General features: G+C 36.5%; 1 protein-coding gene across 1 annotated transcript in view; it reads right to left on the bottom strand.

Moving 5' to 3' along the window:
* The window catches only part of fam171a1 (family with sequence similarity 171 member A1), a 217512-nt gene that overhangs the window by 107607 nt on the left and 87483 nt on the right, over positions 1–22422 (bottom strand). The window contains exon 3 of the mRNA XM_028817121.2: positions 15030–15122. Within this exon, the coding sequence (XP_028672954.2) occupies positions 15030–15122 (93 nt within the window). The remainder of the gene's footprint in view (positions 1–15029; positions 15123–22422) is intronic.

Here is a 22422-nt window from a genome sequence, read left to right as displayed (position 1 = left end):
CAGAGCAGCACATAGGTTCAGCGGTTAGTTTTGCTCCACAGATCCAGAGGATTGCAATCAAATTCTGTACTGGTCACTGTCCATGTTCAGACATGCACGATGTTTCTTTGTCTGCTCATTTTTTGTTGCTCAGAAATTCCAAAGATATGTACGTTAGGTTAACTACAATAGAACCTCTAAACTGGCCAGGCATAAGTAAGTGCAGGTGTCCCACTCAGAGTTTGCTCTTGCGTTGTCCCCAGTGTTTATGGAATTGGATACAGCTGCCTCCAACACTGAATCTGGTTTAAGTGGAATCATATTTTACATGAACACAACTGTATGCTTACTTCAAGGATGAATGAATTTCTATGCTCCTTCTCACTGGGGAGTCGGACCCCTCACAATCAAAAAAAGAAAATGATCATAACATTACACCTCACTAAAAGAATACCCACTGTGACAGGTCTTGTGCTTGTTTGATGGGGTTAAAGCATTTAATGTGAATACCACTGCACAACTAATATTATTCATCATTAATCACCAAGTCAGAGAATTCTAAAATATATAAACACAATAAACAACATAGTTACATGTCTAGGATTAAAAGCCATGAACCAAAATTCTTATATATCAAACTACTGTAAAGTAAAACAAATAATTATCTACAAATTAGCACAGCACAAATGATCTAATGAGCCACATAGAGGTGCAATGGTTAGCACTGTTGCCACACAGAAACTGCATCGTGGGCAAAAATGAAAGCCTATCTGCAATATGAGTGGAGTTCACATGTTCTCCCCATATATGAATGAGTTTTTCTTTAAATACTCTGATTCTCTACCCACATTCCAAAGATGTGCAAGTTGGGTTAACTGACCCCATGTGAGTGTGAGTGTGTGCATGATTGGGCCCTCCGATTTCGGGTGGTTCCTGTTATGTTCTAATGATGTCAGAATAGAATTTGGCTCACTGTGACTTTCAATGAGATTATGCAAGAATGAAAAGACGTCATGCGTACGTGTTAACACAATTCATGAAAGGCTCCCAGATAACAAAGCCAAGGATTTTCAACCCCTGCAGTGGTCCTGTAATCCCTGATTTCACTTTCAGTACGGTATAAATCAGGGATTGGTAAAGACATTGTCCTGCACAGGGTCCCTGTTTGCAAATTGATTATGAAAAGTGACTGGTAAAACACACACACAAAAAAAAACACATACATCCCTACAGTCACAAAATACATTGCACTATGCACACATATGTGGTACCAGTGTGAACAGTTAGTCCCAATTTTGCAGCACATGCTGAGCTCATATGAAGCTCATGTTTGTCCAATACTAGTATCTTGCTTCATTTCACCTGTTCAGCTAATGTTGCCTTTGTTCCTATGGCTATAAAGTTTACACTTCTGGTGTAAAGATCTAATGTCACTTGCTGTCTTTCCTGCTAGCTTCATCTGTACCTACTGTCTTCTCCATTTGCCCAGGACAAATGGTCCAAAATGAAAAGTAACATGTCTATACCAGCACAGCCCTTCTTATTAGAAAAAGTATAAAATTTTAGATGCTTAAAGGCCATTCTGCCCAACACAGGAAATTAATCCCACTTCACCTAACCTTTGCAAAATATAATCAAGTCGAGATTCAAATGTCTCAAGAGTACTACTGTGTTCCAAAACTACTTGGTACTTTTCCCATGTACCTGTGGTTCGCTATCTAAAGAAAACCCTTCTAACGTTTCTGTGAAATTTACTCTAACTCCCTGTGTTTTGTTGAGGAACTCACTTTATGGTGACAGCTGGCACTCAACCTACTAATTTTGTTCATAATTCTAAACAATTATGCAATGCCTCCTCCTAATCTCTGTTTGTTTAAACTAAAAAGAATCTCCCTTCAGTCTTTCCTCATAGCTCATACCATGCAAGATTTTAATGTCTTATTCAGATCACTGACATCTATTTGCCTATTTTGGGAGAGTCTACTATGAACAAGTGTCATATGTACAATTTAAATTAACAATCCAGAAGGTAAACTTTTAAGGATCATTCAGTAAAGAATATTTTTTATCCTTTGAACATTGTTTAATAATAGTCAAACTAGAGGTCGTAATTTTTCTATATCCATTCTATAATGCATCAAGTTACTATGGTAAATGTGTAGATTATTTACTTTTTTAAGTTCCTGTAGAGTGATTTGTGGATTTAGCCATCTGTTTTCTACAACAGCTTTCATCCAGTACAAGGTTGCACCATTCTTTTTCTTGAATTTTTCAATATCTCAATCAAGGAAGCTTTTTTCTTTTTTTTCTTTTTAGATGGTCAGGCAAGACAAAAGGTCCCCATCAGCATGTAAGACACATTTGTTAAGTAGAAATTAATCCATGAAAAAGCAATAGAACATAGGAAATTTAATGTTCCATTTGACATTCACTTGTGATCCACTACTATACTACATTCCAGCAAATAAACACAACAAACTATACATATGAAACCGGACCAAGTTCCTACTTCAGTTAGAAGCAGAGTTTCTTAAACTCTATGCTTTATTTATGCTGCTGTGTTAGTAAGTACAGGGAAGCAGATTAGCAATTACAGTATGCAAACTGCTACATTTATACTCCACTGAGATAAATGGAAGTAGCATTTATTTATTGTTGGTGTATTAACATAAAGAAACTGAATATAAAGGTGCTCACTTGAATAAATTCCACCCATTCAGATGTGCTAAGAAAAGTAAACTAAAACAAAACCTGTTTCACGAAATACTGATACCAGCGGATCACATATTAAAAAAATAATCCGGTTTAACTAAAAAATAAGTTTTTACTTTGCTGTACCAGTAATTACACTTTTTAACTGAATGATGATAATAAGCCCATATTTTTTAAATAAACGATGCAGTACAACTATAACAATGAGAAATCCCAGCGATAAAGGGGATTATCAGAGGACTCAAACCGAAATGATCACTATAAGCAGATGATATGGTGCTTTATAATGCAGACCTACAATCACTTCTACCATTAGTCTCAAACACGTTAGGAGAATGTTACAGGATTTCGGGATTTAAAATGAATCTGAATAAAAGTGTGTTTTTTTCTAGTGAACTCTATAACATATTCTAATAGCTATCTGTTCATAATAATAAAACAGTTAAAATATCTGGGATAACCATGACAAGTAAATTTTCCAATACAATTTTGGAAGTGCCATACATAATTTCAAATAAGAATTTAATAAATGGCCCACTCTCCATCTCACCCTAGCAGACAGAATTAACATTGTCCAAATGAACATCCTCCCTAAGCTGCTATATCTATTCCAAAGTATCCTTATACATGCATAAACAAATCATTCTTTAAGAAATAAGACTCAATTATACATCATATATCTAGAATTCAAAATGGTTACACGTTTAAAAGGCAACTCTACAAATATATAAAGCTGAAGGTGACATGACACTACCTTACATTAAATTTTACAACTAGGCTGCAAATATACAAACAAAAAATCTTGTAAATCAGCACAAATCCACTTAAGTCTTGCTTGCAATGGAAAACATATCCTACTATAAGTCTTACTTGTATGAACTGCCTTGTGCTCTAAACAATACTATCGCCAGTTCGTCAGAAACCCAGTCAACCACCAGTTACATAAAATATGGAACCAGTGAAGGATACATTTCAAGGAAGACTTCCTCATTCCTACTGAGTGTTTAACATATGAAAACTGCTAGTGATTAAGACACTTGGAGATCTTTATATAGACAACTAGGGGGCTTTGCCCCCTGCTCGCTTCGCTCGCCAACCCCCATGTTTGGTTTTCCGGATACACACTTTGAAGATTTTTGTTTCTTTGAATTGTTGCTATTTCATTTATATCACTTTTATTTCAGAACTTCTGTAAAAACAATATTTGTAATCTTACGAGTCTCAATATGCTGAATCTTTTTAATGAGGTCAGGATAGGTTTCTCTGTTTGGAATTTCAGCACAGACAAAACGATCTACATCATCAACAGTTTAAAATAATTTTTTTTTACAAAGTAACCAATAAATGAATGTGCGGTAAACTCCGTTTTTGAAATTCTCAAGATTCTTTATTTGTCACATGCATAGTTATAAAGGACAACACGCAGTGAAATGCATCCTGATCCACTTATCAAAAACTGTGCAAAGTTAGAAGAATATCAGTTAGATTAACAAAAAGTCATAGATTGAAAGATAACAGTATAGTAGAACATAATAAATAAGTACAATTATGTGAATAAAGTAGAATTAAGTGTTAAGGTGCAATAGTGTAGTGATTATTGTGCAAAACCAAAGTTAGACTGGTGCATAGTTAAATGAGGCAGTTTGTTTGTTTGCGCTACTGCAATCTTTACTTTCTTTTTTATATTTTCTAATTTTCCTACTTTCATATTCTTTAACTTTCTCCACATGTGTATAGCGCCAACATTTTGGTGTTTTTTTTTTGAGCCTTTCTAATTTCACTGGTTTCATAGTCTCTAACCTGCTCCGCATGTGTTTAGCGCCAATGTTTGTAAATGTCTTTATGAAGTTCTACTTTGTCTTTTACTCATTGTCTTTTAATTCTGAGCCGGATTGGACATGCTTTTTTTTCCAATTCCACTTGTTCCGGGCTGATAATTACTTTCCTTATTTTCTGAATTTGCACCTCGATTATTCTTTTCTGCTCTTTTTTCTCTCCCAACACTTTTGGGTCTCTTTTCTGATTTCTTCTTCACTTAGATGTCGACATTTCATTTATAACATACTGTCCTTATACGCTTTATATGCGCTGACAGCCCTGGATCTGTGTGTGCTCAAATCCTTCATAAGACTGAATGTTTTGCTGCCCCCTTGTCCAATTTGATAGATTGTAAGTAGGGTGTGTCTTGCAAGAATCTCATGTTCTACATCATTGCGAGACGGTCCTGGCACAATGTCTCATGTTTACGGTCCCCGCGAGATGCACCGTGGCAAGTTTCTTTGGACTCGCGGGTCTTTTAAATGTCTTCCGAGAAGATCACGTATCGTAGCCTTGCATTTGCTTTCCAGGACAGGATTTCTTTTTATAATAGGGAGATGTATTTGCATCTTATGAGCCATTACCCTCCAAATTTAAGTTTCTAGCTACACACTCCCTTTCCCTTTTCATATTAAATATTTTGTTGAAAGAACCTACCCAACTTTTCACATCTCATATCAATATTAATCCTAGAGGCCATGCTGGTTAGTCTTGGTAATGACTGAAACAGCATCTACCCTTCAAAGATCCTAACAACTCAGCAATACGTGCAGTAGAATACACTCCAGATATATATGGACCTGATCCATTAACAGCAATATTTATTGTACTCCCAGATGGCATTAAAGTATGTAGGGATAACTCGATTTTAATAGCCTACAGAACCCTGCTAGCATGCAGACTTATCATACTCAACTGGAAGAATCTCAACTTGCTTACTATAACTCAGTGGATAAGCGACATTTTATAGTATTTTAAACTAAAGCAAATCAAATTCTGCCTTACAGAATACAATAGAGTCTCGCTTATCCAACATAAACAGGCCGGCAGAATGTCGGATAAGCGAAAATGTCGGATAATGGGAGGTGTTAAAAAAAAGCCTATTAAATGTCAAACTATGTTATAATTTTACACATTACGAGCCAAATACAGTGGAACCTCAGTTCACGAACATCTCTGAACACGTACAAATCAGGTTATGACCAAAAAGTTTGCCTCTGTGCACGACCACACACTCAGTATAGGAACAAGCCAGTTTCCCTTTCGGTTTGTGCGCGCCAATGATTTCCGCACGTGTTCAGTCTCTCCCTGTGCATTCCCTGTGCAGCGTTAAGAGATAGAGCACGAGAGAGAGACACAGACAGACACATGCACACGCAAGAGAGAGAGAGACACACGCACACACACGCGAGACAGAAAGAAAGACACATGCGACAGAGACGCGCGCGCGAGAGGGAGACACGCACACACACGCACACGAGAGAGACGCACACACACGCGCGTGAGAGACACGCACACCAGAGAGGAACAGCCACATAATTCACTGTAATCATGTTTTACAACAAAACAGAAAAATTTAACTGAAAAAATGAACTTAGCAACAAAAAATAGACTACGCTCACAACTTGCAGTTCTTGTTGCCGATTGATGCGTTTTTTTTTTTTTTTTGGTTTTTTTTGTGGTGGGACGTCGGATAATACAGAATGTTGGATAAGCGAAGGTTGGATAAGCGAGACTCTACTGTATCTCCAAAACGTTTCAAAACATGGCAAAAAATCATTTTATTTTATTTTAGAATAATCATGTTGGGCTGTGATGCAAATAATGTAGGTGGAGGAACTTGTCACATGGTGCAGGGACAACCACTCACCACTGAAAAGTACAAAAACTATGGAAATGGTGCTGGTTTTATGATATAATAGCTAGCCCCTAGTGATCATTGATCACAATGGGGGGAGGATGAAGAGGTGGTACAATTTATAAGTACATGTGCATTTATCTGAACATTAGCCTGGTTGGAAAACATTGACCTGATTTATATAACAATTAGTTTTTCTTTTTCGTAAGACTGAAGTCTTTTAATGTGTATGACAAGTTGCTGGTCATGTTCTACCAGTCACCAGTGCCCAGCACACTGCTTTATGCTTATATCTGATAGTATGCAACACCAGCTCTGGGGTTCTAGAATAAAGTGATTAGGAAGGCCAGTTATTATCACAGAACTGACACTAAAGATACACAAGAGATAAAGGTACAAAAAACAATAATGGCAAAATTAGAGGCAGTCTTGACTAATGCTGCCCATCTACTCTAAGACGTGTTGCCCTGGACCAGCTTTAGCCACTAGTGTACTCCACTGTGAGCTGTTATCAAGCAAGTTTATTTGTTCTTTCTCTCTGCATATTTAAAATTGAAACCAGTGTAATATCCACATAACAATCATATGCCACTTTATAAATATGGGCATGGAGAGTCTTTAGAAAAGTGGTTTCTCAGTTTAAACTATAATCCTGACCTGTAAATGTACACAGCAGACGCACAATGCAAACATCCAGCTATCTGCAAATGATTCAAAGACCTAAAAGAACAATAAAGTTGCACTTGGCCATGGAAAAGAAAAGGTTATCATTAATGGAGGTATAAATAATGTAGTGCTTGTAGTGACAATCATAGATTTACTTTAGGAATACAACACACATTGCACAGAAAACAGATAATTACAATTAAAATTCTGTCAGAATAAATTTGTTCAGCATCAGCCTGGATAATCTTGTAATGCCAAGACCATTTTACAAAGTTGCCAATCAAACTATTTTAGATCATTTTCCAGTTGCTGTTGGGTAACATGGTGGAGCAGGCGTTAGTGCTGCTGCCTCAAAGCTCCAGGGTTCAGCTAACAGCCAGGTCACTGTCTGTGTAAAGTTTACTCATTCTCTCTGAGTCTGCGTGGCTTATTCTCTGGGTACTCTGATTTTCCTGCTATAACCCAAAGACGTGAGCCTTCGATTAACTGGAGATTCAAACTGACAACATATGAATGAAGGTGGGTATGTGAATAGGAATATTCTACACTACACTGGCACCTCATTCAGGGTTGGTTTCTGCCTTGCACCCACAGTTTCTAGGACAGCTTCACCCTGAATTAACTGTTAGAAAATGGACAGAAAATTTCAACATGCATCTGTTGATATAATTTAAAAAGTTAGAGGATATAAGAAGCAAACTACTAGCACTAATGCTATAACATTTCAAACCTGTTTAATCAAAATCATAGTATGGGGGTTATAGCCTAGGACTCAAAGGGCCAACTCACTCACTCCCTCACACACACACACACACACACACACATGCACACACAAATCTTTTTGGGATGTATGGAAAAACTACACCAGAGAATGTGCTAACCCCACATGGACAACAAATTAGTGTGAAACTTTAATCCACAATCCCGGATCTCAGCCGGAGCAGTTGTAACCACACCACCAGTGTGCTGCCACCAGTTTAAATCAGTGAAAGAATGTTCATTTTGAGAAATATTTGTCATCAAATGACAAAAAAACCAAAGAATGAGGCGCAGTTTAGCATACTATTCTTTAAAGTGCTTAATCTCAATGAGCCAGAGCCCATCCCAGCAGTAGGAAAAAGTCTTGGATAAGGCAACCCTCCAACTCATGGCCCACCTACATAACCACTCTCACATTCACACTGGGGGCAATTTACAGCCACCAGTGAACTTATCCTGAAAATCTTTGCGGATGTAGGAGAGAAAAGCACCAGACGTCTACTGCTGACTATCATTAGGGATATTATTGATTTAAGTCAGAGAGCTGAGATGATAATTACATTTTTAATGTTCAAATTAATTTTATACAGTGCCATTCACAGTGTAGAATTTTAAAAGCTCCTTAAACTTGCAATCTAGTTGTGCACAGAGTGCATTTTTTGATTTTTAAAAACTGGCTGAATGAGAGAGACTTGCTCAGGGTTACAAAGTGCATGGTCATGAAATTAATTTGCACCACTAGGGTTTACAGCTCAGCTCCTTAGTATGTAGGTAACTCTGTCAGAGGAAGTAATCAAGTAAGAATATCAGAACAAAGACTGCAAATCTTAAATATACTATCATACAACAGACTGCAGGCCAGCCATTCCAGGAGTTCAGTGCTGCTTTTTGTGAATATTTTCTTATACATACCCTTCCAAGGCAAAAAGTAAGCTTTTAATTACCCATTATGTTAGATTAAAAAAATGGCCAACTGATCCCAAAGATGATAACATTTGCTGGCATTGAACTCATTTTTATTAGGGCAGCTCTGCCATCAATCTCACAATTCCTGACACTGGGCCTCATCTGCAAGCCAATATGGAGAAAAATCTTTAAGCAGAGCTGGGGAAAAAGTGGTGATCTCTAACCCTTAAATCCCTGGAGCTTTTTCCTTTTGTTCTGACACATGTTTGGTGCCTCCCACAAAGGGTTTCTCTGGAAATGAAGGGAGTGTCAATAAGTCGCAGGCTGCAGAATGACCGTTTTTTTCAGTTGAATTTCTAATTGGTTTGTATTGGATATTCTGGGCTCTTTTGATTATTATACATCAGGATGACTATGGCCTACAATAAACTGCTTTTAAAAATAACCATAACACAGCAGCTTTTACACCACACTGGGCAAGAAGGTTTCTTTGTATGTTTCCATAATTCAATTATGAATTAGTTTATTGGCCACAGGGTTCTGCTGGAGCCAATCCCAGCCAACACAGGGCACAAGGCAGGAACAAATTCCAGGCAGGGTGCCAGCGCATCGCAGTGTGTTGTACATGATGTTAATTATTTTCTTATATTGATATGTATTTTTTTATACTTAGTTTAGGCATTCGCATGAGTTAGTCCTATTATTATCCAGATTCTCAAAAAGGGCTCCTGCACCATACTGCTACTGGTAATGGCAGAGGCACTAACAAAAAAAAGGTGTGGGCAATAAATGGATGGATTACTGTTTATATTAATTACCTATAAATCAATTTGTCTGCTGGTTTAATATCCATATATGACTTACTGCAAGACTCCAAGCAAGTCTCTGAGCTTGTTTGATTTTCAATTGTATAAAATATATGAAAGCAATTTTAATGTGTCCTAATCATGTAAACTTGCCTTGGCGAAGGGATCTGCCAAATATGTTATATTTACTAATTATACTATAATTACTTACGAACATGGTCTTTTAATATACCTAAAAATATCAGTTTCAACAAAAAATTTCAAATTTCTGCACATAAGACTTTAGTTTTCTCAAAAATAATTTAATTAATTTTATTAATTTACATATAAAGTGTAACTGCACTGTTGTAGCTTTATTATGCTAGGTCTGAGCTGAACTAAAAGAAATAACTACAAATGTTCAGCTGGCTTCATTTCCATTGTGTAACCGCACTTCTCAGTATCAGGCTGGCATCATCAAGAAAGAGTTTGTGCTGCTGCCTGACAGCTCCAGAGCCCTGTGTCCAGATTCCGTGCCCAACATCAGCCTTTACAGTTTTAGAACCTTCTCCCTGTGTCTTTGTGTGCCTTCCTCCTGCATCCAAAAAACAGAGCTGACAACTCTAAAATGGTCAAGAGTGAGTGAGGGTGTTCTGAGATGAACTGGGACTTCATCTAAGGCTGGATCCTACCCAGATGTTCCACCATTTCTTTGTGTATTTTTCTACACTATAAATTGCATCTGATCATTTTGACAAGTGACAGAATGTTACAAGAAAGAAAAACAATACAAGACATAATTTGTTCACTCAGCAATTGCCAGTTTAGTAATAAGGAGAAGATTAGAAAGACTGGCAATGAATATTGTATGTAAATAAGCGTTTTTTTTCTTTTTCTGCTTGCTTATATCCGGTATTGTTTGTGATTTAACTATAAATAAAACCAATTAAAGGTTTATGAGGTTTAATGATGATTAAGATTAAGACATTAGCCTGCAGGGACAGCTATTAAAAAGAGTGGATACATTTAAATATCTAATATCAGTGGTAGCCCAAGATGGAAAATGACAAGGAGAGATAGCCCACAGAGTGCAGTGTGGATGGAACAATTGGAAGAAGGTATCAGGAATATTATGTGATTGAAGAGTTAAGACTAAGGTTAAAGGTAAGGATTTTAAGACAGTGGTAAGACCAGCAATGATGTATGGAGCTAAGACATGGGTAGTACGGGGAGTGCAGGACAAGAAGTTAGATGTGCCAGAAATAAGAATGTTCACATAGATGTATGGAATTACAAAAAATTATAGAATAAGACATGAGACAATCAGAGGTACAACAAAAGTCAGTCATTTTCTAACCTAGGTCCTGAACAGGTTTGTGGGAGTCTGCTGGAGCCTATCCCAGCTAGCATAGGGTCCGCCAAGGCAGAAACAGACCCTGGACACGGTATCAGTCCGAGCTGTTTGGAAAAGGATGATCAATGCATACAGTATTGACCACACACAGAAATGGAAAAAAAAGAGGAATTTACTTTGACCTTGATTTTTACAAACTTATTTTGTTCACGAAATTTAAGATTAGCTCACCACCTTCTGCCTTCCCTTTTGTACAGTTTAATGGACTGTGGGCTTGGAAACTTGGTCCCTGTCAGTGTGAAGTTTCATATTCTTCCACTGTCTCTAGACATCCTTCTCATGATGTACTCTCAATCACAAAAAGTATATGTTAGGCTAATTTGTGACACTAAACTGGCCTGTTAGAGCATGCGTACTTGGTGTTGCTGAGCAAGGCTGAACCCTCCCCAGGACCATACTGTAGAATTGGACGGAAGAGCCTGGAAAAACATCTATTGATGCATCTCTTAGGCAGTGCACACTATAAAGGGCTACTGTATATAAAATAATGATTGCTTAAAATAGGTGGCCAGGATAACACCAGGTCAAATTTCTGTAGTATAAAATGCACTTGTGTATCTCACTTCACTGTAACGGACAAATTCACTTTCCATGTGGTTAGGTAGTACTAGGGTGTTGTACCATGTGCAGTTATGGATGTAGTGAGAAGTCAAACAAAATGACACCTTTTATTGGCCAACTAAAAAGATTACAATATGCAAGCTTTTGGGGAAACTCAGGCCCCTTCTTCAGGCAAGATGTAATCATCAATCATGTAATAATCTTTACCTTCTATTTAGATGTAATGACTAGTTTTTTATACTTCTCAAAGTAAAACACAATTACAAACGTGTTCTGCCTTGCACCTCTGCTCCCTTTCTGTAAACAACACTTGATTAAAGTAGCAGGCTAATGGATTTAAAGTTCACGTGTTCTGTTTTTGAGATTGTTCTGCTAAAATGTTATAAATGTAAGGAACAGAGGAGTGCAGAAGGAATAACATTTGAAAAAATGTCCAGTTGATTTACAGACAGGCTCACTGGAACCAGCTCTGCTGGAGCTTAGCCCGAAGAACGCTGTCTCTTCTTCCTCCTCCTCCCTCACAATCTTTACCAGAAGTCACTGAGCTTCTGCAATGGAAGTCAAGCCTTTCAAGAGGATTAAATAAAAAAAAAAAAAAACCTTGAAAGCTGTAGAAGTGTAGGACATTCAAAGTTCATAACAACCAAAATATGCTTCAAGTATAATTATAATAAGGATATCCTGTCTGATATGATGAACCGCCTGATCAGCTGGACACATACTCCTTTCCCTAACAACAGAATATCCAAAGGCATCCTAATTGCATTGTCTGCAAATCTACACTCATGCAAGTATAAACAAAATATCTGGGCATCTCTAAATTTTTTCAATATTCTTAATATGCAGCATACCTATACTCTATAGCTCAGATTTATAAATAAAAGAAAGAATCAGTGACAATTTAACAGAAATATCCTAAACATTAATGTCAAAACACAGGATGTATAAGGTTTCAAAAAGAGAATATTATTTTGATAATTTCCAGTATTCTTCCAAAATAGCTGTTAATATGAAAAAACATTTGAGATAAATAATGTAGATATCCTTATTCTAAACCACTTTAATATGAGATACTTTTTTAAAAAAAAAACAAATCACACTACAATAGACGACAAATATCTGATTGGTGATAATCTTTAAATTTCAAGCCAATACAGTCTTACAATGTCTTAGTAAAATATTTGTGAGGACATAGTGGGGCAATTTGCCAGCAAATCACAATTCTACATTCTTACTTAATGCTATGCATTGCAGTTACAGAAGGAATAAATATACCAGCCACAGAACATTCTCTTTTAACTAGTTGTGGCAAGTTGTATTTTGTCTCGTTGCACTTCCTTTTCCTTTCTTTAGGGATCACATAATCTTAATTGCTTTGATCTTTTAGTATAAGTACAGTTTCACAAACACATTACATCTTAGCTCCAAATGCCATACATCCCATTTCATTAAGATTACCTCTGAACATGAGATGTTATGATTAGCTGCTTCTGTTGAAACAGAGAACACAGACTTCAGCTGAACACCATCTTTAACGCGTGTGGAATTCAGAGTCACCCAAGCAGAGGAAAAAATTTAAAGTCAGTTTTCAACAGATAACACAGCTAAACTCTGCTCCAATATAGTCTATCCTTCCCCTCTCACGTTCCTATCCAAAACTCACAAAAATGCCATCTCAAGACAGAAGTACTTTTCTGTGAACTTTCACCTGAGCCATGAAATGTACTGCAACAGTTTACAACATGTAATCTATGAACATAGCTATGATTACTCTGAATTCTTAAGTTGTTTGCCAAATATCAAAGACACATGGATAACTTCTTTGGGATCTCTAATTTGCCTGGATGTGCATATACAGGTATGTTTTGTCCCATTCTCACCATTCCCATTCTGTAAGAGTCAATGTGACTCCTCTACAATACCACCATGAAGAATGAGCACAGAAAACCGCTGTAGGCACATTTCAAAATTATCTAGAAGCATCAGAAAATGCACAGATGAAAAACAGAGCAATGCAGTGATGATTTCTGATGCCAAACCCCTTCCCAATAAAATGTACAGCTTTAATACTTAACATATAGCTATACAAATCATGTAGTCACTAAATATTAATCACTAAATAACTTCAAAGCACAACAGGCATCTAATTTTGGAAAAATTCTTCCATCTGAGTGCATATTGAAAGGTCCTATCATCAGAGGTGTCTCAGTCTAGTCATACCTCTTAACTAAATATATTATGGTTGTCCAGACAAAGTGAGTTTTAACTTTTCTTTAAATCTATCCAACTATCAGATATTACTATATGAAACTAAGATCTAAAGCCAACATGTAAGCTATCTATTCATCCTTTCCTCCATTTTATGGACAAATGGAAACTGGAATCAACTTTGCACACTTTCACCCACCACATTGGATTAACTTTGAGTCAACTACCAGCCTAACATGGACATTTTTAGGATTTGGGTATCAATGTTACTTGTGAAAATTCATAGGAACAAAGGGAGAAAGGACAAACATCACATTGGTAGTAACCAGACCAGAAATCAAACCCAGCAAGCTAGAAATAGAAAAAAAAATCTAAACTACACTTTAGATGGGCAGCAAAAAAAAACAGACAATGAGAGCTTTATGTTACTCAGCACAAGGAAGAAAAAGTCAAAGGAGACTGCGCATATGCAAGCCATATTAAAGGCTTTTGAAATTGTGTCACTGCAAGCATGGGTTACAAAAGATTTTTTCTATACAATCAAAACTTTGTGAGCCATTAGGAAAAGTCTGCATAAAAATGAAATATAACAACAATTGAAGGCCTGAATAAGCAAAGTGTGAAAAACCATGCCCAAAAGTACAGCTTACTAACATCACTTTTTTTCCCCAATAACAGGTTACTTGACAGCAAGAGGAGTAATAAGAGAATTATGCAAGAATAAATGTCCAAACTCAATAAACGTTATAACATTTGACTTGCTCAAATAAATGTCCAAACTCAATAAACGTTATAACATTTGACTTGCTCCAGTTTCTTCCATAAAGTTCACTGCAGGGCCACTGACGTGAATGGAATTCCCCATTGAGCTGAATGCCAGAACACTACAACATAACAAAGGCCATGGGGAGCTGAGAAATTTCAAGTTATCTGAGCCTTTAATAAACTTCTTGTAGCCATGTAAACTACTGTGCATTGCCCTCACAGGTAACATGATATTCTACTGTAACATACTTCATTTCACACACTCTAAGATCTGAGTAAAATTGTGGCTTAGTAACATTTTTTGTTTCCAATTGCTGTGATGGCTACATTCCAAGAGGGCATGCATTACTGACACATTAGTGCAAAAAGAAGCACAAGCACTACGAACTATAACTAAATATTTATCTTCTAATGCCACTTGCAATTGTTAAAAATATGAGGAAAGATATAAATAAATAGTATATTATATACAATAAAATATGAAGTGCATACAGTAAATTCAAAGTCAACAAAAAGTCAAACAAAAATAAACATGCTCTCATTCTAAGTCCAAGTTTCTGGCAGAAAGGAAAAGACCTCTCAAACTGATACAACATACCTTGAAATCCTGACACTATCTGCACGACATCGTCATACACCATTAATGTTGCAGATCTCTCAGGAAGCAAGCCGAGGCTCAGGGATGAAAACACTGCACAGAAACGAGAAACAGAGAAATGTAGGCAGCATCAGCACTCAGTAACAAACTGCACCGTCACTCTGGCACTGGCTCTGATTGAGCGCTGCAGATCTTTCCTGCATGGTGGTGCCCACGCTTTCCGCAACACAATCCCAGCATAGCAACAAGCAAGGCTACAGTATTTAAAATGCTATTAACAAAGTGTTCAGCTTAGCAATGTTTTTGAAGACAAACAGACAGTCACTCTAAATATCTCCTTTAAACAGTTATGCAATAACTCATTTTGTGAATTTTGTTGCAAATGTTATAGTACCTCTAGCTACAGGATTTTCAGCATATAGTAGATAGGAACAAAGACATTTGATAACTGAAGATGTGCAAAGAGAAATAAAAAAAAAGTTTTCTTTTTGTTTACAGATAAATAGGTTAACATTACATCATCTGTAATCATGTTGTAATTCAAACTTACACAATACACATTGGATAACCATCTCTTATCCTGTAATCTAAAGTTTTATCAATGTTGACCATCTTCAGGGCTACAGTGTTTGAAGGTATTTAATTGGTGTTTCTAACTTGGTCTGATTTGAGATTGGGTGAGTTTCATGGGTGGTCCTTCTGATGGAGTGACATTCCCTTCAGGTGGGGGTGAGTGTTCATATCTTGTTTCTTGTGCTACTGAGATATGCTCACTGAATTGGAACATGCACATCTGAAAATGTTTCGTTATTTATAGGAAATCAATAGATCTCTCCTACAGATACCCTCCATAATTAGACACTTTTCTTGACAATTATTAAACACCAAAGTATCTGTAGTACTAGGATGTTGTACCGTGTTAGCCATTATGAATGTAGAGAAAAGCCAAGCAAAATGAATAAAAGGTGTCATTTTGCTTGGCTTTTCTCTACACCAAAGTATGAAATTTAATAAAAATATTTATCCATTCCTGTAGTACTTTCACTCCATAAAGTGCTTTAAAATATTTTCATTTTTCTGAACAGCTTTTGAAAGTAGCCATTACCTAAAATTAATTCTTCTCCAGGAAACATTAGTTCACTTTTTAAAAAACATGAAAGCCAGTATGTGAGCTCTGAGCATGCACACCCAAGTAGATAAAGCTCTATGAGCTACAAGGTTCTGAGTATATGTCACATTTAATAAATATCATTAAATGAAGGATGCCCAAAATAGTTTTTAGTTAAGAGTACTTGATGGGGAATGGGAAATAAGGCAATCTCCACACTTTTCGATAACAAGAATTAAGAAAAACTTAAATTAAAATGAAACTTTGACCCACCCCGCAGCCCACATCAGTGCAATCAGAACTTTCAAGTGCTGGCTTCCCTGGAGGGCATTCATCAAGTCACAATCTCTGAGTCTGACATAAAACAAAAAAAATGTAAAATGTATACATCTCCGTTATTTTTATTACAAGAAGTTGTTTGAGGCTGTCCTGAGTGGTGCACTTCACAGATGCTTGTGTTCATTTTCTGTATGCACTTAAAACCAGAAATAGCTAAAGGGGGAATAGTATTAGTGCTAAAGAACTTTTCAATGTTATGAAGGACATGAAAAAATCTTCACTCATGAAGCCATATTATCAGGTGTAGTAACATGAAAATAACCTTCCTTATAGTATGCGGTTTTAGAGCTTGCTGATATTAGAAACTGACTCTGTTTTATATTCTTTTTTGGGTTTATACATTGTGATAAGCTGCATTAATAGTGTCCTTAATAGTGTGGTCCAAAAATGTATCCTGTAATATGTGCAATATAAATGCAATATCAATAGCTTCTAATTTAATCTTATAATTGAGTTTCTGGGTTAAAGTGTTGCAGCAGTATTAACTCTTTTTTTCAGCTGCCAGCAGGAATGCGCAGCAGAGCAGCTGCTAGTCGCCGGAGCCAAAGGCGGATCTGACAAGAGAGAGAGAAGCAAATGCACAATACAAAATACTCTGTGGACAATGTTTTGTATGTTATTGCTGAGTCGGACTTGACTTATCGGACTCTGATTTTGATGCAAGTGATCTGGAGATCAAAAACAAAAGTGATGTACCAGCATTAGCTGATTGATTCCCAGCTGATCGTAGTGTTGAACACATTCATGTAGTGGCCGGCAGCTGAGTGAAGACACTCCTACATGTCATTATATGATATGTCGAAATCCTCCTCGAAAGAGTTAATATATCAACATAACATTTTCAAACATACATAAACCCAATTCTAGGTCACAAGGTGTTGCAGCCTACCTAGGCACCACCAGGTGCAAGATAGGAATAAGCCCTGGATATCAAAGGCCTTTTAAATAACATTCATTAGTAATTAACAACCATTAAGTAATGTCTAACAGGTTTCCAGTTCATGTACAGTACATTCAGATATACCTATAAATGTCCTTAAACGATAATTAATATATTCATAGTGCTTTATAACTTTCATTAATAAATAATTAAACATTTTATAATGCTTCTTCACATATTTAGAAATTATTCATTCATTAGTTGCAGCTCTTTTTGCAGGAAATAAATTGGAAAACCATGCCACTATTTTAAGGGTTTATTACTGAAACTAATTATTAAATGTTATTGAAACCACCCAATTAGCACTTGCACATTGCAAAAAACTTTTTTTTGTTTTAGATAATAACATAACAAATCTTTTCTTGCCATTCTTCCAAATAAGCAAAATATTTTTTTTTTTTTACTACTAATGTAACAAATATTACAATACTAGGATAGCCTGATCGGCGGTTCATTCACAATAATCCTGAAAAGGCTAAATACTGGATGAGACAAGGTGCAAATCAGAATAACGGATGTCTGCAATGTTGTCCAGTACTGGACATTGTGAGTCTGTGTGTGTTTTATTTATCTTGGGTGGAGCCCTTGTGTAATATTCATTTTAACTTAGTAATTCTTCCTACCAGTAAATAATGAACCAGTTGGAAAGGTCTTGCTTCATGCGGACCAGGAAAGGAATTAAATAATATAGCATGACTAGCTTATAAATATATATCTACAGTATGTCAGTTTTAATTTCAGTTTAGTTTTGGTCTTAAATCAGCACAGGTTCACATCTCCCGCACACATTAACAGCTACAGTATAATGTAAAAACAGAAACAGTTTAACCATACAGTACATCATTTAAATATATGAACACGCAGATTAAACACACAGTAATGTAATACACAATAATAAGCATTTACAACTAACAGTACTGCAGTACCACTATTTGACCACCAGTTTTTGTCAGAACATGTAAAATTAAAAAAGTGAGTCTTCAGTTTGGATTTAAAAGCTAATGGATGGGGATTCCCTTAACTCAAGAAGGAAAACAATTCCACAGCCTTGGGGTTCTGTAACTACAAGTTCAACCTCAAACTGTTATTTTAATAATCTTTAAAAAAAACTTTAGCAAACTTCTCATACTGTTCACTCTGGTGTATATGAGTATATATAGAGTATACATGTATATTTATGTATAAAAGAAGTAATATATGCATTTGTCCTTGATTCTTCAAAAAATTAATGCTTACTTTGTCTATATCCAGAATATTTGGGAAACACCTTACTTTTTACATATTTTAGCTGGAAAAAACAGGCTTCAGATAGTGTTAAGATGTTTGTGGTGACAGATAGACTGAGTTAAAAACTGAGAAAACTTTCTTGCTTTTCAACTGATTAAAAAAATTAAAATCTGTAACATAGTGGAGAGACAGGTAATACTCAGGTAAAATCCATTTAGCAATTATTCTTATTTTTAAAACAATTTATCCTCTTATTTAACTTCCATAAACTTTAAAAAGACTGCATTCTGATCAACAAAAAGGGAAAAAAAGTCCAAATCAAAGTATTTTTCCATTCTTTGCAGATTTTAGATTCTAAAGTTTAGAGTAACTCCTAGTATCTTAGAGGTGAACACAGAAAGTTGATAGGTTTGAAGTTCTAAATTAATAAGAAAGACTCAGTAAAACACCGGGTGTTTCTAATGATCCGCTGAACAAGGCAAATGACTTGCAAGAACAAAAGCTACAGCTCTAATGGTGCTGAAGAACAGTAACCAACAAGCATAAAGCAAAAAGCGACACAGCCCTTACAGTTTTTTCTCTCTCTCCAGGTCATGTGGTAATAACAATTTTATTGTGTTTTGCTAGCATTAGTCATCTCTTCTTTTCCATTTGATTAGTATCAATTAATGAACTGCGACTGTCAGCAACTATTCCTTCTATGACTAATGATAGTTGAGACTTTCCTGCTTTTCATCATCTCTTGGTGCAACACTTGTATAAGGCAACATTTGTATAAGGCATCTTTGTGTGCAAAATAATTTAGGACCATTTTTACCACAACAAAGGCAGCATGCAAGAAATACTGTTAACTTTATTCATTATTAATAAATTACTCTTTTTTATTAAAATTGCATGCATTTATTAAATACATCTCTTAAAAAGGGTCTGTAAGAAACCAAAACTACACCTGGAGACAAAGTTCTATTTATCTATCTATGCATTAATATTTTTATTCAATAAACAAATGTATCTATAATACTTTTAACTTATATTTATTTATGTATTTTGTGCAGGTCATTTATTTCAGATATTGCTAATAATTTCTATTTCAAGCCAGTTCTTTAACCTTCTTGGCATTAACCCCAAGAGTGACTAGGGCTGTACATTCTATGTAAATACTGTGAAACCTGAGTCAGGGTTGGGGTAATGTATAACGATCCACTTTTCAGTATTTAGCCCAAACAAATTTTGGGTCAGTATTCTGCTGCTATCTAGTGGTTGAAATAACATCATGCTGCAAAAACATCATGCATGTATTCTGTCACTTTATGAGTAACTCTATGGTAGTGGTGGCCAACCAGTCCAGTATTAACAGACAAAAAAATCCCTACACAATTGCAAAGAGCCATACAACAAATGCTTAATAGCAGTGCATAGCCTAACAGTTTTCATAGGTCTTTTCACATGTGTGTTGGTATGAACAGAACGATTTTTTGACTTCACTTGTTTTAATTCAGATACAACAGATTCACAGGCATAAGTGGATCCAAACATTGACATCAGCTTTAGTGCAGCTTCGTTGACATTGGGTTATCTGTCTGTGGGTATGATTTTCAACACTCTGTGGTTCCTTCACTTAAGACACATTTAAGTCTGGCCCAGGTGTCCTTTAGAGAGATAGTGTGCACCCCAAAGGTGGCGCAGAAGGAGATTCTAGACCAGATAGGTAGAAATAGGTGGGTCATGGTCACAAGGCGTAAGGTAAAGGGTGCACACTGTCCGGGGGCATCAAACCCAGAATTAGAAGTGTCAAACAATTATCACGTCCTAGACGGTGTCTCTGATGATTCTGAGGTGGTAGGCAGGGATGTGGAGCCCCAAAATGCTACCTCAAAACCAGTTCCCAGAAAGAGAGAGGCAGTGATAGTTGGGAACTCGATCATTAGGGGGATTGAAGTGCAGATGTGCTCCAGAGACAGAGTGTCTCGCACGGTGTGTTGCCTTCAGGGTGCACAGGTGTGGGACCTACCTGGAAGCGTGGATAAGGTCTTGGCCAGAGCATGGGCGGATCCAGTTGTCATTGTCCATGTTGGAACAAATGACATACATAAGGGTAGTCTGTCAGTTCTACGATCCAAATTCAAAGAGTTAGGTGCCAGGCTGTGGAGCAGAACTGAGAAAGTAATCTTCTCTGAAGTCCTGCCACGCGCCAGTACAGTTAAGACTGAGGAGATTAGAAGGCTTAACACGTGGCTCAAATCTTGGTGCAGGGTAGAAGAGTATAGGTTTATGGGGCATTGGGACTGCTTTTGGAACAGATGGGAACTGTTCCGCCCTGATGGGTTACTTCTGATCTGGATTGTCACCATTGTATTGGGGAGGTATATGTGTAGGCTAGTCGAGGATTGTTTAAACTAGGGAATTGGGGAGGTCAGGGGGTTTAGGACAGGCCAGGTTTAGATCTATACATGGAGAAACAAGCAGCAGTGTAGAAATAAAAATGCGTAGTGTAAATTTTAACCAACATTTAAATGTAGAAAAAGTAACACATTAAAAATTGATTGTCTTAATGCTAGACATATGAAAAGTAAGGTAAGAGAGTTGTAGCTGTATGTAGCAGAGCATAATTATGGTATTATAGCAGTAACAGAAATCTGGCTAAATAACAAAGATGGGGATGAGTATAACATAGAGGGACTTTTTAAAGAAGGATAGACAGAACAAAAAAGGAGGTGGGATTGCTGCTTATGTCAAACAGAATTTAAATAGATAGATAGATAGATAGATAGATAGATAGATAGATAGATAGATAGATAGATAGATAGATAGATAGATAGATAGATAGATAGATAGATAGATAGATAGATAGATAGATAGATAGATAGATAGATAGATAGATAGATACTTTATTAATCCCAAAATGTAAGTCCTCTTCAGCAGGACAATGAGCCCCATCTTAGAGAGGAGATGTGGCTTCACCTGGAAAATATTAGGGAAAGAGGTCTTATTTTAGGAGTGTGTTACAGACCACCCAATTCAGACAGTAATTTCAACACACATCTTTTTAGTAATCAAAGTCAAAAAGGCAAGTTTACAGGGAGATATTATGGTCATGGGGGACTTTAATTATCCAAATATTAACTGGGATAACCTTGCAGATGGAGGAGCACAAGAGCAGGAGTTTTTAGAAATAATCAGTGACTGTTTTTTAACGTTAAAGCACCAACATGGAGTGAAGCCTGTCTGGATTTATTATTTTGTAATAATCAGGATAGAATTGAGGGTGTAGAAGTGATTGAACCACTAGGGTCAAGTGACTATAATATAATACAATTCTAAGTATTTTGTAGAGTGCAGATGCAAAGACTAAAATTGTTAAGTCGAACTTTGGTAGGGCAAATTTTGACCAGATACGACAATGTCTAAGTAAGATACACTGGGATAAGCTTTTAAGTGTGGAGACAGTCAAGGAGATGTAGAACAGGTTTAAAAATGTTTTACATGTAATGCAGGACAGATGCATACCTAAATTTGGAATTAATAGGAAATTTTAAACTCCACAGTGGATTAATAAAGATTTAAAAAAGAAGCTGCAAAGGAAAAAACTGCTCTATAAGGTATATAAGACTAATGAATGCAAAGTGAATCGTAGAGTGTATGAGAACATAAGGGCAACCATTAAGAAAGCTATCCATATTACTAACCGAGAATGGTAAACCGGAAGGCACGGACCCAGGTACACGGCGATGGACGCAGGAGACATAGTGTGCAGGCGCCTACAGCGCGCGTCTCATAAA

The sequence above is a fragment of the Erpetoichthys calabaricus genome, chromosome 13 (assembly GCF_900747795.2).
Source record: "Erpetoichthys calabaricus chromosome 13, fErpCal1.3, whole genome shotgun sequence".
Classification (NCBI taxonomy): Eukaryota; Metazoa; Chordata; class Cladistia; order Polypteriformes; family Polypteridae; genus Erpetoichthys; species Erpetoichthys calabaricus.
This window is presented reverse-complemented; position numbering and strand designations above follow the sequence as displayed.